Source organism: Marmota monax, unplaced genomic scaffold (genome assembly GCF_021218885.2).
Source record: "Marmota monax isolate L192 unplaced genomic scaffold, Marmota_monax_Labrador192_F-V1.1 WCK01_AAM20220418_F8-fsc00003, whole genome shotgun sequence".
NCBI classification, from domain to species: domain Eukaryota; kingdom Metazoa; phylum Chordata; class Mammalia; order Rodentia; family Sciuridae; genus Marmota; species Marmota monax.
The window spans coordinates 663,266-678,849 of NW_026694084.1; the positions used below are offsets into that span (position 1 = coordinate 663,266).

The following is a 15,584-nucleotide window of genomic DNA, read 5'->3' on the forward strand; positions in this document are numbered from 1 at the left end:
CAAAATACCAAGATAATGGTTGCACCTAACAGTGTTTTTATATTGATGAAAACTTCACTATTTTGTTGTTTATAAAAACTCTTTTGACTATTTATTATTCTAAGAAAGTTATCTATTCCCAGGGCTATTTTTTCCTGAATAAAATGTTACTTGACTACATTGGTATTATATTCATAAATGGGCCACAAGGGCAAATTAAATCCTAAATGTGTCAGTGCTCATTTATTTATTAAGTTTCTATTATTTCCCATGCACTATGATATTTGAGAAGGCTTATAATATTTTAGTGCTCAATTTTTTTTCTTACAGAATTTGTTTGGATCAAATAGAAAGATCATTTGTCTTTGAAAGCATTGATTGATATGATATTTTAAAAATGTGTTTATCCCAGAAAAATTCAGTAACATGGTTATTTCGACTCAACATTTTATAGAAATGTGGCTAAAATAGAACTATCCATCTGACACAATAATGTTTAAGAGGGAGTCCAATTACAAGGAACTGTTATCCTCGGGGTATCATTTGCTTCAACTGTCTTATATCTCTTCCAGGAGCTTAAAGATAATACTCGAAGAAAAATGTGCAATACGGTGGGAAACATATATTTATGGGGAAGAAACTTTTGTGATATTTTATTACCAAAATCAACAAACATAAATTGAGTCCAATTTATGTGTGAATATGGCTCTGTGCTCTTATAAAGAAAAATGTAACATTCAGTTTGGGTTACTCTCCAGAGGAATACAGGGGAGCAGCTGAGGAAATTGTATATGGAAGGTGATGAAAATTACTAATTTGGAAATATTTACAGATTTTCTCTTCCTACTGCCTGCCAAAGAGTCCTGTATTTTAGTGCCTATATCTGACTACAATCACAGCTTCTCAAACATATGAAGACGGTCTATTTCTACCAGACTGGTTCATGCATATATCTTAACATTTATATCGTAAAATAAGACAAAAATGAAGGAAGGCACACAAACCAAAAGTAGAACCTAATGATTATTAAACAAATATTCTTCAAACTACCACTGAGTCAAGAAACCAAAACAACCAGTCATCGCAGAAGTCCTTCTGTGTACTCTGGCCCAATCATAACCCTTTCTTCTGATCCTTGAACTAATCACTTCCTTGCACTTCATTATGGTTTTATCACATAGATGCCTATTCCTAAAAATTAGAGTTGTACCTATTTTTATATCTGTTACAACTCTTTTGATCTTCAGCTTACTACCACGATTCACTTTATTGATTTATATAATTTGTCTGGAGCAGAATCCACAAAAATGCTCACAGTTTTGACCTTGCTGATCTCTGCTGGTGGCACAATTCAGCATGGTCTTCTGAATTCTGTTCTTACCGCAAATTCCAAGCTGAATCTGGAGGTTTATTTCATAAAACTGTATGTGGAAGTGTGTTTTCTCATCAGGAATCACATAGTATCAGTTGTCTTTGATGTTGGCAGTCTTTGATGCTCAAGGCCTGGCTTGGGGGCCAGCCAACCCTAGCTGTTGGCCAAATTCTAATCCTGTCTTTTATATGATCTATGAACACAGCACACTCTTTCATTTATGAATAATCTAGGTCTCCTTTCATACTCCAATAGCAAGAGGTGTGTCCTTTGTTCACAAAGTTTAGAATGTGTGCTATCTAGGCCTCTAAGAAGGTTTGCCTGTACTTACCACCTAGGTTATCAGTCTTTACGTTGTAGTCTCTCTGGTCATTTGGCTTTCTGAAGCTTTTTTTTTTTTCTTACCCTGTACTGGGGATTAAAGCCAGGGGAGTTTTACCCCTGAGGTACATCTCCAATCTTTTTTTTTTTTTTCCTTTAGAAAGTTCTCACTACATTGCTAAGGGTTGCACCAAGATGCTGAGATTGGCTCAAACTTTCAATCCTCCTGCCTCAGCCTCCCCAGTCACTGGGATTACGGGTATGCACCACCACACCATCCTGAGCTCATTTTCTTGATGGATTTGTGAGAAGGGCTTATGGGAACAATGCTGCCTGAGCTGTTGAATGTTGACAATTATAGAGATGAAAGAGGACTTTGATCTTAAAAGTTGGATGTTACTGATAGGAAAATCCAAGGATCCATTTTATTTTAAATATCTTAAATGTGTGAACTACATTTTCTTCTAACATAACAGTGTTGCGTCTGGAAAGTTACAGAAACTAGTTGTTTTGTTTTGTGTTTAGTCCCCTTTGTATGTCTAAGTACACAAAGAATTTTTACATTGTCTTTTTTTTTTTTTCTTTTGGTACCAGGGATTGAACTCAGGGGCACTTGACCACTGAGCCATATCCCCAGCCCTTTTGGTATTTTATTTAGAGACAGGGTCTCACTGAGTTGCTCAGTGCCTTGCCATTGCTGAGGCTGGCTTTGAACTTACAATCCTCCTGCCTCAGGCTGCTGAGTCGCTGGGATCACAGGCGTGTGCCACCACACCTAGCTTTTACATTGTCTTTTAAAGTCCAATAATTTTTATTAAAATATGTCCTAAAGTCTTTGTTCTGAATTTATATTTCTGTATAGATGGTGTGCTTTCAATGTTTAGTATCAAGTCTTTTTGTTTCAGGAGAACATTCTTAAATAATAAATGCTAGTGTTTGTTCTTTTCCTTCGTGAGTTTCTATACTGTTCCAGGAATTCTGTTATAAGTAAGTTGGATATGCTATGTCTACCTTCAACGTTTGTCATTACCTCTCAGATTCCCTTGTTTGTGTATTATTTTTTTTTTATTTAAAAAGTGTTTCCTTTTTATGAAGGCATTATCTATGTTTCTGAGTTCCTTCTTATTTCAATTTAATGAAATCATATTTTATCTTCTATTTCTAATTCTTTCCTGAATTCTATCACCTCAAATCTAACTTTGATATATGTTGCTTTTTCCATTTTTTGAAATTTTTTTTCTTTAGGTCTTTTAGTTCATTTATAAATACTTGGTCACCCTTTGATTTGATCTGTGGGTTGTCTTTAAATACTCTGCCATTGTCTTCAGGGATGGTATCTTGTTCCTGGCTTTCCTTTTTCTTATTACAACAGTGTATGGAATTTGACCTTAGTAATTTTCTGTCATTCATTTTATTTTATTATTCTTATTGCTATTATTGTTATTTTCCTTTGTTTTTCAAAGGTGGTTGTGTTCAGAATTGTTCTTCCAACTTCACAAAGTGGGAGTTTCCTAGTAGTGAAGAATATGACGGCTTTCCCTCTGAGGTTTCCAGGCTCTCCCCACTTTTTATCTGAGTCCTCTTTTCTTTTTTTTAATTGATTTTTTAAAAAAATAAACGACAGTGGAATGCATTACAATTCTTATTACACATATACTGCACAGTTTTTCATATCTCTGGTTGTATATAAAGTATGTTGACACCAATTCATGTCTTCATACATGTACTTTGGATAATGATGTCTACCACATTCCACCATCCTTGCTAACCCCCTGCCCCCTCCCTTTCCCTCCCACCCCTCTGCCCTATCTAGAATTCATCTATTCCTCCCATGCTCCCCCTCCCTACCCAACTATGAATCAGCCTCCTTATATCAGAGAAAACATTTGGCGTTTGTTTTTTAGGGATAGGCTAACTTCGCTTAGCATTATCTCTTCAACGCCATCCATTTACCTGCAAATGCCATGATTTTATTCTCTTTTATTGCTGAATAAAATTGCATTGTGTATATATACCACATTTTTTTTATCCACTGAAGGGAATCTAGGTTGGCTCCACAGTTTAGCTATTGTGAACTGTGCTGCTATAAACATTGATGTGGCTATATCCCTGTAGTATGCTGATTTTAAGTCTTTTTGGGTATAGACTGAGGAGAGGGATAGTTGGGTCAAATGGTGGTTCCATTCCCAGATTTCCATGGAATCTCCATACTGCTTTCCATATTGGCTGCACCAATTTGCAGTCCCACCAGCAGTGTATGAGTGTACCTTTTTCCCCACATCCTCGCCAGCACTTATTATTGTTTGTCTTCGTAATAGCTGCCATTCTGACTGGAGTAAGATGATGTCTCAGAGTAGTTTTGATTTGCATTTCTCCAATTGCTAGAGATGATGAACATTTTTCATATATTTGTTGATTGATTGTATGTCCTCTTCTGAGAAGTGTCTGTTCAGGTCCTTGACCCATTTGTTGATTGGGTTTTTTGGTTTTTTTTTTTTTTTTTGGTGCTTAGCTTTTGGAGTTCTTTATATACCCTAGAGATTACAGCTCTATCTGATGTGTGAGGGATAAAAATTTGCTCCCAGGATATAGGCTCTCTGTTCACCTCACAGATTGTTTCTTTTGCTGAGAAGAGACTTTTTAGTCTTCTTTGTGACCTTGTTCTGCTCAATTTTCTTCCACTTTCTGCCAATTCGCCTCAGTGTGGGTCCCTCCTAACACAGAGTTTGGAGAAGCTGATTTCAAGAGTTCAACGGGGGTAGGTGTGACTCTAGCCCCTTTGGCCTCACTAGGATTTGTGTGTTCTCCCTTTTTTATATTCACCCACTTTCAGCTGCTGTTCTCAAATTAGCCACTGTTACTCTAGTTAATATTTGTTGGCTACTTTGAAGTTCTCTTGTTCTTAAGACTGTGCCATATCCCACTGTATCTCCTCACTTCTTCCTACTCATGCAAGGGTACCATGCAATGCCCATCTTGTGGCAGTCAGGGATTTTTGTCTCTATACACCTACAATTTAAGTTTGATGATAACGCTGCGACTGGCTTTGTTGTCTATTGGAGTTGTTATTCTTGTGCTTTTTTTTTTGTAGTTGTTCTGTCTAGTTTTATGTAAAGATTTCAGGATTTTCAAAACTATCCTTCCACTATGTCCATCTTCCCCAATCCTCCTATTATTGTTTATCTGGTTTCTATACTTCTATGATTCTGAACAAAGGATTGGGCCGAGATATAATGCCAGACTCAGACAGAGTTGAGGAGAAAGGAAGAAATCTCAGCTAATACATCTGAAGATCTGTAGATTAAGGAAGAGAAAGGAGTTAAATCAGAGACAAAGAAAGAACTTTGGAAAGTACTCTGCCAGGAGACATGGAGGACAGCCTTCATTGAAGACAAAAGAAAATGCAAAAGATGTGGTTTAGATTTGTAAATTGTATCCCACATACTATCTTGGATAAGAAGCAAATCAAGAATGGGTAAACTTTTTGATTAATTTTGCAGTTGAACCCCACATTTTAAATGGGATTAACTCCTCAAAGACTGAATTCATGGGTCACAGCCTCAATACAGTAATCGATAATTATATGAGCAGTATACAGTTTTTAGAATGGAAGGTAGTAGATGTATAGTAGAAAATATATGTGAGAGAGAACTCAGGAAAATTAATTTCTGTGGAAAGCCTCTCATGTGGAACACCAACTATGCATTTATCCTAGCGGTAGTGCCAAGGTAACCTCTTCTCACAGCAAACAAACCCAGATCTTGTGAATGCTAACTAAAGATTTTACCACTACACTTGGTAAAATCCTTTCTCTATTATGTTAATAGGAGTAATAAACTTGTATCAACAACTGTGAGTGAGATGCCACACTGTGTACTTCACATGCCATGGTGCATTTGTCCCTCAAACAAAGCTTATGACAACTAGTCTTACAGTTTAGCAAGTAGGGATGTTGAAAGACGCATAGACTCAGAAGCTGAGAAAGAAGTTTGTAAAGAATCTAGAAAATGAAGTGCTCTACCAGGAGATAAGGAGGACAGCATTCATTTCTTAGTTCACACTGCTGTCAAGTGACAGAGGTATAGATCAGAACTTCAATGTGACCATCCTCGGACCCAAATTCTTAACTACCACACTGTTATTAGGTACCTGTGAGTGTGACCTGGGTCTTTACCTGTTGTCTATCAATCTCCAGGTGTGGGCTAATTCCAAGGAAGACCCCATACTTACACATGAATGCATTTTCCTAAATATCCACTTGTTTGAAGATGATTATCTCATAGCAGAATGGAATCATTCTTTAGAAAAAGACATCTAGGGGGCCATAGCTCCTGGTGTGAGACAGCAACAGAAGGAACCAGGAAAAAAGAAGCCTACATAAAATAAATCCTTAAAAACCTTGGGATGAGCATTTCACAATGGAGTATGTCAACATAAAGGTCTTAAATAATATAACTCATCTCTTATGTATTTTCTGATTTCAAACAATGGGATATTTAGCTAAAATTCAAATAGTGGTTGTTTAGTAATACTTTATTCCAAAATTATAACCTTGTTCATGCTCTCACTAATTTGAGATTCTAATTCACTTAATCCTTGAGAATCTGTAGTCTGAAATTATTTTGATCTCTTGTTTTGCCATCTAAGATCCAAAGACATATCTGGGATTAAGCTTGGTCCATTTTTAAGATAGTTATGGACCACTTCTTTATTTTTTTCTTTTTTTAAGTCAAATTTGATAAGGTATTCTACCAGGTTGGAAAAAAATGTAAAAAAGAAAGAAAAAAGTGTGCTATTTAAAATAAGAAAACCCAAGAATATTTTAAAAGAAGTAGGACATAGGTAATGTGTGCAAGCTAGTTAAGATTTAAAAAAAAAAAGTAACAGTTTGAGGAAGGATAGAAAAAGATAAAGAGATAATGTTATCTTTGCAGAGTGGCTCTTTCCTGTTATGGAATCTAGCACAGATGCCTCACACAAGATTGGTGAAAACTGCAGGAGTGTGAATCAGAAGGCATTTAGAAGCAGTGCCCCCTGCTAAATGTGATTGTATCTGACTTCTTAAACTAGACACTAGACTGGATGTCGCCAACTTGATTAATTTTCAAATAGGGCAAACATAAACAAGAAAGTCTGATGCTCTGATTTTCCTAATTAACTCAGATGATTCATAGTGGGTTAATAACTAAGATCTCCAATCTTCCATCAACCAGATGGGCAGAGCTTGCTTCCTGAGAAATGATCTGACAATTAAGATGCATAGGCAGTCCCCACAAGAAACCTCATTTTCAAAGTACTATGCTTTAGGAAATGCGAATATTGAAATGTTTTCATTCTGGCTTTCCACAAGCAAAAAAAAAAAAAAAAAAACGGAAGTATTAATGGTACTTTGTTAACCAATATATCAACTGTCAATTGTGATTGACAATTTTCAATGACTTGAATAAATGTTGTTGAGATCTGAGAAATACCCTGTTGGCTTTCATTTGGCCACATCCTTTCTCACAGTCATGAGGGAATAATCTGCAAAAAGAAAAAAATAAAGGCAGAATCTGGATATTGTGTTTCATCTGTACAATTGCTTTTTAGTGCTTTCTTAGACCAGTAAATGTCCTTTCTACCATTCTCTCAAAGGAACATGCGTCTTACACCAACCTATCAATCTTCTAGGGAGTTAGCAATGCAAAGATCTCTTTTTGTATCTTCACAACCAACACATTTGTTGAGAATAAAAAGGGCCAGGCTTTGACATTTTCCAGCTTGCTATCTATTTAATTTTCCATCTGCTTCTTTCACCACTGCCTTCCAAAGGAACATCTGCTGCATATCTGAAAGAAGGGAAGGAGATTGGATCTGTGCCGCCTGCCTCTGCAGTCCCAGAGCTTGGGATCCAGAGTAAGGGAAGGGAAGGAGACCAGCAAATGGTCCAGAAAATGAAATGAGGACAAACAGTCTGCTAAGAGCAAAGCTGTGTTTCCCTTTATTGTGGAGCCCATGTGACCAGGCAAGCTGGGCAGCAGCAATTGCAAACAGCGAGGGCCAGCTACAGGGGCACAGCTGGTGACTGGTGAGAGGCAAGAGCAGCTCCCAGGGCTTGACATTCCCTCCGGTGCCTTCATCTCCACATGGTTTCCTGTTCCTCACATATTCTTTAAGCATTTATGAGGCAGCTGCTGCGCGCCAGACTTTGTTCTGGGCACTCTGGAGATGGAGATGAATACGACATAATCTTTTACCCTTAAAGCACTGAACTAAAATGAGGGAGAAAGACAAGTAAACAACAGGTTACAATAGAAAATGGCAAATCATATGCCCTAGGTAGGGAAGCAGTATTACAGGAATGCACAGGAGGGGAAGGAACTGTGTCTCACAGTGTTCAGAGGAGTAAAGGCGATGTAGACACAGTGCCATGAGCTAAGCCTCGAAGGATAAGTGGGAATATTAGAAAACAAGGCTTTTTTCTCCTTATCACCATGGGGCAGCACATAGCAGCTAACCTTTATAAGTGATTCAAAAAACTTAATCCTCCAGAGCCTTATCCCCACCTAACACCCATCTCAATGTCAAGACATCAATATTTCTGTCAAATACATCTACCAATGGGGATGCGGTACTTCTTAATGTTATCTGGAGAGTCACAAGTGGGGAGCGTAAACTCTCATCAATGTGAGAAGAAAGTGTCATGATAATTTTCTGTTTTGCTCCATAGCACAATGATGGCGTAGCCAGTTATCTGATTGTAACTTTTCTTAAATCTCTGGCTTTATTTGCATCAAAATCTTTATTTTTAAAAGCACAATAAGAATGTGATAAATTCTTAGGGCAGAAGTTTATCTGCAAAACAATCAGGTATGGAATGAGGTTCTACTCAAGGCACCATGAGGAATACAGACATTGAAGACATGACCTTTGGGTCTAAGAAGCAACAATCTAGTTGCAGTGACAGAAGTTTTTAAATTGGCTAACTTTCTATAGCTGTGACATGCCAATGACAGATATTGAACATTTAAAAAAGAATAAGGCAAAAGCTATGCTTCATGGTTCAGTAGATGTATGCTTCTTTCACTTTTCAGAGCTGCCTATCAACCAGTATAAAACTTTTTACCATTTGCTCAGGATTAGTCATAGTGTATGCTGAGATGCAAATATGTTTGGCATAATATCTGACTATGCAATTATGTTTTGTTTTTATTTTAATAAATTTTCTTTTAAAGATATGCATTTGCAAAAGGGAAATAACTGGAGAGTCAAACACAGGCTCTTTTCTAGCAACATATCTTCTATCTCTAAATAAAACTTTCCTTGATTTCAGAAAATACATTGAAAAGTAATTTTTTGAAATTTTTATCACCAATAAATAGTAAGCTATGTAATAGTAAGCTATGAATTTTAGTATTTTGTATATTTTAACTTGGTTTAGTTCACCAAAAATCCTTATAATTAAGGGCATGCAATATTTTGTTTTATGGTTTATTTTCTTAAATGGAATTTAAAGACACTTCAATATCTAATTTCCAAATAAGGCTATTAAAAGGGCAGATAAGAAAAATCTCGATGTTGTTTACCTGAAAAGAAAGGGCTTAAAGAGAGACTGATGATTCAAACTTTGTTCTATTTCATTTTAAGAAAGAAATGAGATTTCTGTGTGACATTAGATTTCTTTGCTAAAAGAACATTTTCCAAAATTGTTACAATAGGCCATGTTCTTATGCTTTATAACTTAGAGTCAATAGGAAAACAGGATATTTTTTGAGTTGGATTGTATGATGGAGGTACTTAGCCTATTTATAAGTGAGAAAGCTGAGACCTCGAGAGGTTAAATAACTAAATGTTGTTTGTTTTTATTGTTGTTGTTTTTTTTTTTTTTTTTTTTTAGATTTATAACCATGCCCTGTGTTTCCGTGGTGTAACAAGACTCAGAGCATTATCTTGTCATGTCAGTCCTTTCAGTTTTTTACTTGGAGCCACAATAAATCAATAAATAGAAAGAAAGAAAGAAAAATTTTTTGTTTAGGGACAGAACCAAATAAATCTTTTTCCTTGGCTGAACTTGAATATATACCATTCCACTGAAGAATAGAAAATCAGATTTCACTGGCTGGTCCCATGAACTGAAAGAGCAGTTGTGTTGCCATTTCATTCTTGCTAACCAGGTTTTCCTCCTTGGTTCTCCCTGAGACTTGAGAAAGTGGTAGACTTACATATTGATACAATTCACAGCTCCCACTTACCTGTGAATTAATGCTCACTCAGCAAGTACTGCCACTAAGACCGCAGTGATCTGCATGTAGACCCAGGGCTGCAGGAGTGAATGATGCTTTCCTGGCTGAGACAGTTGCAAATGAGCTTCAGGTGAAATTACTGAGAGGGACATGAGTAGATTTAGTAAACCATTTGAATATTCTAAGACTAACATACTGAATTTTAAAATAACCAGCATCATTTCCTCTGGATTCATCAGAATACAGATTAAGCATAATAAATACATCAAGAGGGAATTAAACCAATTGCTGAAACGTGACTTTTTTTGTTGGTAGTAGAGAAAAAACAATACTGTGGCATGATCATCATTTAACTAAAACATGGAAGGAACCCTGGCAGCCATGCTCCAATCTTTTCTTCTCATAGATTATTGTTTCCCTTTTCTACCAATGTCTATTTCATAATTATTCTGGTTTGGTTTGGTTTGTTTCTTTTACCTAAACTAGGGACAGGTGCAATGAGAAGTGATCTAATCCAGCCTTTTCTGCAGCTCTTTCATGCAATTTCTGATAAGTGGATAGGCCATCACATTTTTCCCTCCTCTCCACCCTCCTTTTCCAGGATCAGTCCCAGGTTGAAGGGTACACAGAGGAAAAGCTATTCCTGGTTATTCCCCACCCCACCCCCATACTTCTGATTGCTTTTGTTTTGTTGCCCTAGGACTATCAAGAAGCTTCCAATTTGGAACAATTTGTGACTCGATTTCTGTTGAAGGAGACATTGAATCAGCTGCAGTCTCTCCAGAATTCCCTGGAATGTGCCATGGAAACTACCGAGGAGCAAACACGTCAAGAAAGGCAACTAAATGTTTTAATACGATGTCTCTTTAGTGACTCTGTGTTTATGGAAAATCAGCTGACGGTCATTGTACTCATACTAGTGAAAACTAAACTGAGAATTCATAGATTTAAAAGGAATGACAAGGACCTCCATTGGGTGCTTGCTTTATTATTTGCCTTTAAAAAAAAATCATTCACTATTTCTTTTCCTGTCCATCATCTGTTCAAAAATTTTCCATTAAAAATTCATAGATGGAGAAGACATTAAAAGACATGTGGATGATGTTAAGATACATTTAACATGATGTCACTCCTTAAGGAGTCTAAACTATATTACAACAATAGGGCATGAACACCAAAAGTAAGCTATATAGTACCAAATGATAAATATCATAGAAAAAGGGAGGGAAATTGCCAGTGGGTTTTGGACAAGTAAAAGATTAAATACAGACAGAGGATAAAAGTCCATTTTGTGGAGTTTCTCTACAACATTTAGACTTGTCTTGCAAAAATGTGTAGAAATCATGAGAAAGGACATTACCGATTAAGTAAACCAGGATACACTGGAGAGACTTGAGAATTTAATAACCCTAATTATTTTAGAATATGGAGAAAAATGAACAATAGGAAAGATTTCAAAATTCAGTGCCACCAACAGGTCTTACTGAGAATAAAAATGATATAATATCTGTAAAAATAAAGGCTAAAGAGAAATCTGTGTAATAAATGTGTAAAGCAGACATGAAAATAATTCTAACCAACAGTTAGTGCTTTCTTGAGTTATTGTTCATACCTTGCAAGCTAGAGAAGGGCATGGCAAAACTCTTGCTCTTGCAACATATTTTAGCTGCTATGTCCCTTTAAACCTATGGATGTGCCTTACCTACATTTTGCATCCTAAATTGGGCAGAACAACACAGTAAGTTTTTTGAACAGGCTGATCATAGACTGCTTTGTAAGACCAATTTTTGTAAACAAATTAATGGATACATAATTATTAGGACATCTCCAAAACTAGTGAAATTTTCAACCATGTGTTTAGTGTCAAAATGAGTGAGCACCACCAAATTCTAACAAAAAAGCCTATAATTCCTGAATTTAATGAGCTCGTGCAGCTGATGAACACAGGGATGAACCCTTCCATGGATCTGTGCATCATTCTTCACAGTACAAATTCTCTCTTTTTGCTGTGTTGGGTGAGTTCATATCAAATCGCAAAATGTAACAATTAGTTTTAGAAAAGCAACAATCCAACTCCCCAGCTTTGAGCAGAAGGTAACTGAATGTCTTGAAGCACAATGGAATTGATTTCATGTTCCTAATGAGAATATGACGCCTCTTTTGTTGTTTCTTTTGTTTAGATTTTCTGGAAATAAAATGGATTCTCCTTTTTTTAGAATCAATCATTTGCCACCTGAGAAGAGGTTGAAAAGGCCTCCGCCCTCCTCTTCACCTGCACTTCTGGTTTCCTTCTCTAATTTCTCCTGCAAACTTGTTCTGTGCATTTATCACCACACAATGAATGTTTAATGAGCAACTCTTCTTTGTGTTAGGCCACAGGCTAGCCTTGAACTCTTGTGATTGCTGCCAACAGCTGCATATCAGCTGTGCTTACTGGAGAGGAGGATAATAATACAAAGTTTAAGGAAAGTGGAAGAAACCAGAGGATTAATGAACCTTTCAACCTTTCAAAGCCAACTTGAACAAAGGGGAACTATTGCAGGTCTAATGTCAGTGTGGAAAGTGCTATTGTCTGCTATTTGACTAAGATTTCCAGAGATGCTCAAATCCCACCCCAAACTTGTGATATTCCTTCTTGGAGGTTTCTAAATAAATGCATAAACAAGCAAATTTTTAAAAAGGTACCATTCTGAGTTTGTGACCACAACATCCAATGTGAAATCTTTCATGAATCAGAAGCACATGAATTAACCCCGGTCTAAAGGGGCTGTGCTCCTTTCCCAAGGCTACAACTTCCTATTGGCTAGCTACCCAGAACCAAGGTGAGGAGAGCACCTTGGCCCACACCAGTGAAATAGAGAGCAAAGCTGTCCTTTTACCAGGATGTCCATCAAGATGCCAGTGGAAATCATTATGGGGATAAAAGATGAGCTGAGCCATTAGGATGAATTTGAATGGCACAATGATGATCCAAAGCCGTCAGTAGCCTCAATCATCCCATCTTACCCACCTCTCATCTGGCTGACTCCTTGTAGCTTGTTTGGTCACTGGAAAATACTTTATCTGGAAGCCTTTAGGGCTCTCAAAATAGAAAATTTCATGTCTCCCACTTCTCTAGCAAGTTCTCCCAAGGTATCCTCTATTCAAATCTACTCATCCCCTTACTTATTCCTCTCCCCCATTAGACTTTGAGTTTCCAGATGGCAGGAATTTTACATTGTCCCCCTCCACTTGGTACAACTTCATTTAAATATATGGCACTGAATGAATGCAAGAGAATTCCAGGTAAAGGGAGCCCTTCAGAGGAGCAGTTGTGACAGCAAAGTGACCAATCTAACTGGCTTTGGGGATTTGAAAAGATCTAAAAATAGCCAGATGCATTCAGACTTAATTCTACCAGAGATTGTCATTAATAGTTGTTAACAACAGAGCAATATAATGAAACCAAGGTTTAAGGAAAATTAATCTAACAATAATATGTATGTAGGAGACATTTGAGAAAGAGAAGAGAACACATGTGGAGAAGAGAGGTTAAATCAATATACCCCAAAACTCATCAGTCTATGATGTAAAGAAAAATTCCATGATGTTCTGCATAGAGAAGGGCTATAACCCGCAGGCTTCATTAAAATCCCTAGGGTTATAATAATATGTTTCCCTTTCAGCATCAACATTACTTTGAGATTTAATATCTGTGAAACCTAGAGATACAAAGACTTACTGAGATATAGCAGACTTGAAGAAGTCATCTATTCTATCTCACAGCCCCAGTGCAGAATCACCCAGTATCATTCATCCTGTGGTAATGAGTTAGACATGCCGTGTTGGGCAAAATGTCTGTGTCTGTTCATGTGAAAATGGCAATTTCAGAGAGAAGGGATGTGTACAGCTGGAATGCCACAGAGGTGAGATTTTCAGATGGCATCCTATAACAATCTTTGTGTCTGTCCTGGCAAATTGACTAAGCAGGAGCCACTTTAATTCCATGTCTTTTGGAAGAACCTAATAGCCAACGACAAGAATAATCATTACGTGATACTGAAGTTTCCCTCTAGAGGACCCCTGTCTTCTTACGTAAACCTCTCTTTCTCATAAACTACATTCATGGGAACTCAATTTAATTACATGTGGATTTCCTTTGTGTAATGGAATCTGCAAGTCTGATCTTTTTTTTTCCAGAATTCTTCTCCATCCAGGGATATGAATGATTCTTTTTGGGCTTGGAAGTTATATTCCTCTTCTCAATAGCTGTCTGTTATAGAAGTACAGAAAAGCTTTAATTTAAAAGTGATCATAAAGCTTCACACAGTTCTATTCTTGTAGCTTGAACATAAAGAAATAATCACCTATTCCTGTGACCACCAAAGTTGCCAGAAAGTTGGTTTCTCTTATGCTTCATGAAAATCCATAGAGATTTAGTTAAAGATTAGAGATCAAACATATATGATTTCTTTTGCTCCATCCCTAATCCTTTCAAAAAATGACATTAAAAGCACCTGGAGGGTTGGGGTTGTAGCTCAGAGGTGGAGTGCTAGTTGTCTAGCCTGTGTGAGGGACTGGGTTCGATCCTGAGCACCACATAAAAATAAAATAAAGGTATATGTCCATCTACAACTAAAAATATTTTTTTAAAAAAGCATCTGGATATAAAGCATTATCCCTGAAAAATAAGGACAGAAGAGCCAGAGAAGCAGAAACTTGAAACTGGAAAGAAGATGAATCTGTTGGAAATTGATATAAAACTTTGGAAACCTGAAACTTAAGCAGGTGTTGTAAGAAACAATGCAATGTAGTGGGTATCACAGAAACTCCAGAAAATCTCAAAAATTGGCCATGCCATATGCAACTGAGAGTAAGGTGAAAGGACAGACATGTTGCTAGAAGCTGTATAATCATCGCCCCTCCCCAATCTAAAGAACCCAGGAGCTGTACTATCTCAAGGAGGTAGGCAGATGTAAACCTGGCACAACTGGGATTCAGGGCACAATAATAAAAAGTGAGACCTGGGCTGAATATTTCTCCACTGAACAGTAGATCTGAAACCTCCTATGTTAGTTAGCTTTTCATCGCTATGACAAAACACCTGAGAAAATCAACTTCAAAGAAGTTTGGGCTCCCCATTTCAGAGGTTTCAGTCCATGGTCACTTGGTGCTGTCACTTTGGGCCTGTGCTGAAGCAGAACATCAAGGCAGGAAGTGTGGTGGAGCAAAACCGCTCAACTCCTGGCAGCTGAGAAGCAAAGAAGAATGAGAGGGGAAAGGATTGGAACAAAATATAACCTTAAGACAATTCCTCAGAGACCTACTTCCTCCAAAAACTAGACCTCATCTCCTAAATTTTCCACCACTTCCCTGTAATTCAACCAGCTGGGGACCAAGCCTTCAACATATAAATCATAGGGGAACATTCCAGACCTATACTATAATACTTCCTTTGCATGCTGAGCTTCCAAATTATTGATAGGTAGGCTCATGCCCTCCAGTTGGGAGGCTATTCCAAATAATCTATTAATCCAAGAGAAAAGATGTTATGGTACCTTGGATCAGGGTCCCCTGATAAATGGGCCCAGCCAGTCCACTCCACGATGGAGGCTGTGAGTGGGCAATCCCCACCATGCACACAGAGGTCCCAGTCAGCCTTGCTGGTCTTCCCTCTGAAATGTGTGGGGACTCAATCAAACGAATCAAAC

The 15,584-nt window shown here is 37.4% G+C and overlaps 1 protein-coding gene across 1 annotated transcript in view; it reads left to right on the forward strand.

Annotated features, from left to right (window-relative positions):
- Necab1 (N-terminal EF-hand calcium binding protein 1) overlaps positions 1-15,584 on the forward strand; it is a 149,596-nt gene that overhangs the window by 102,374 nt on the left and 31,638 nt on the right. Inside the window, exon 6 of the mRNA XM_046464975.2 lies at positions 10,595-10,731. Coding sequence (XP_046320931.1) covers positions 10,595-10,731 — 137 coding nt within the window. The remainder of the gene's footprint in view (positions 1-10,594; positions 10,732-15,584) is intronic.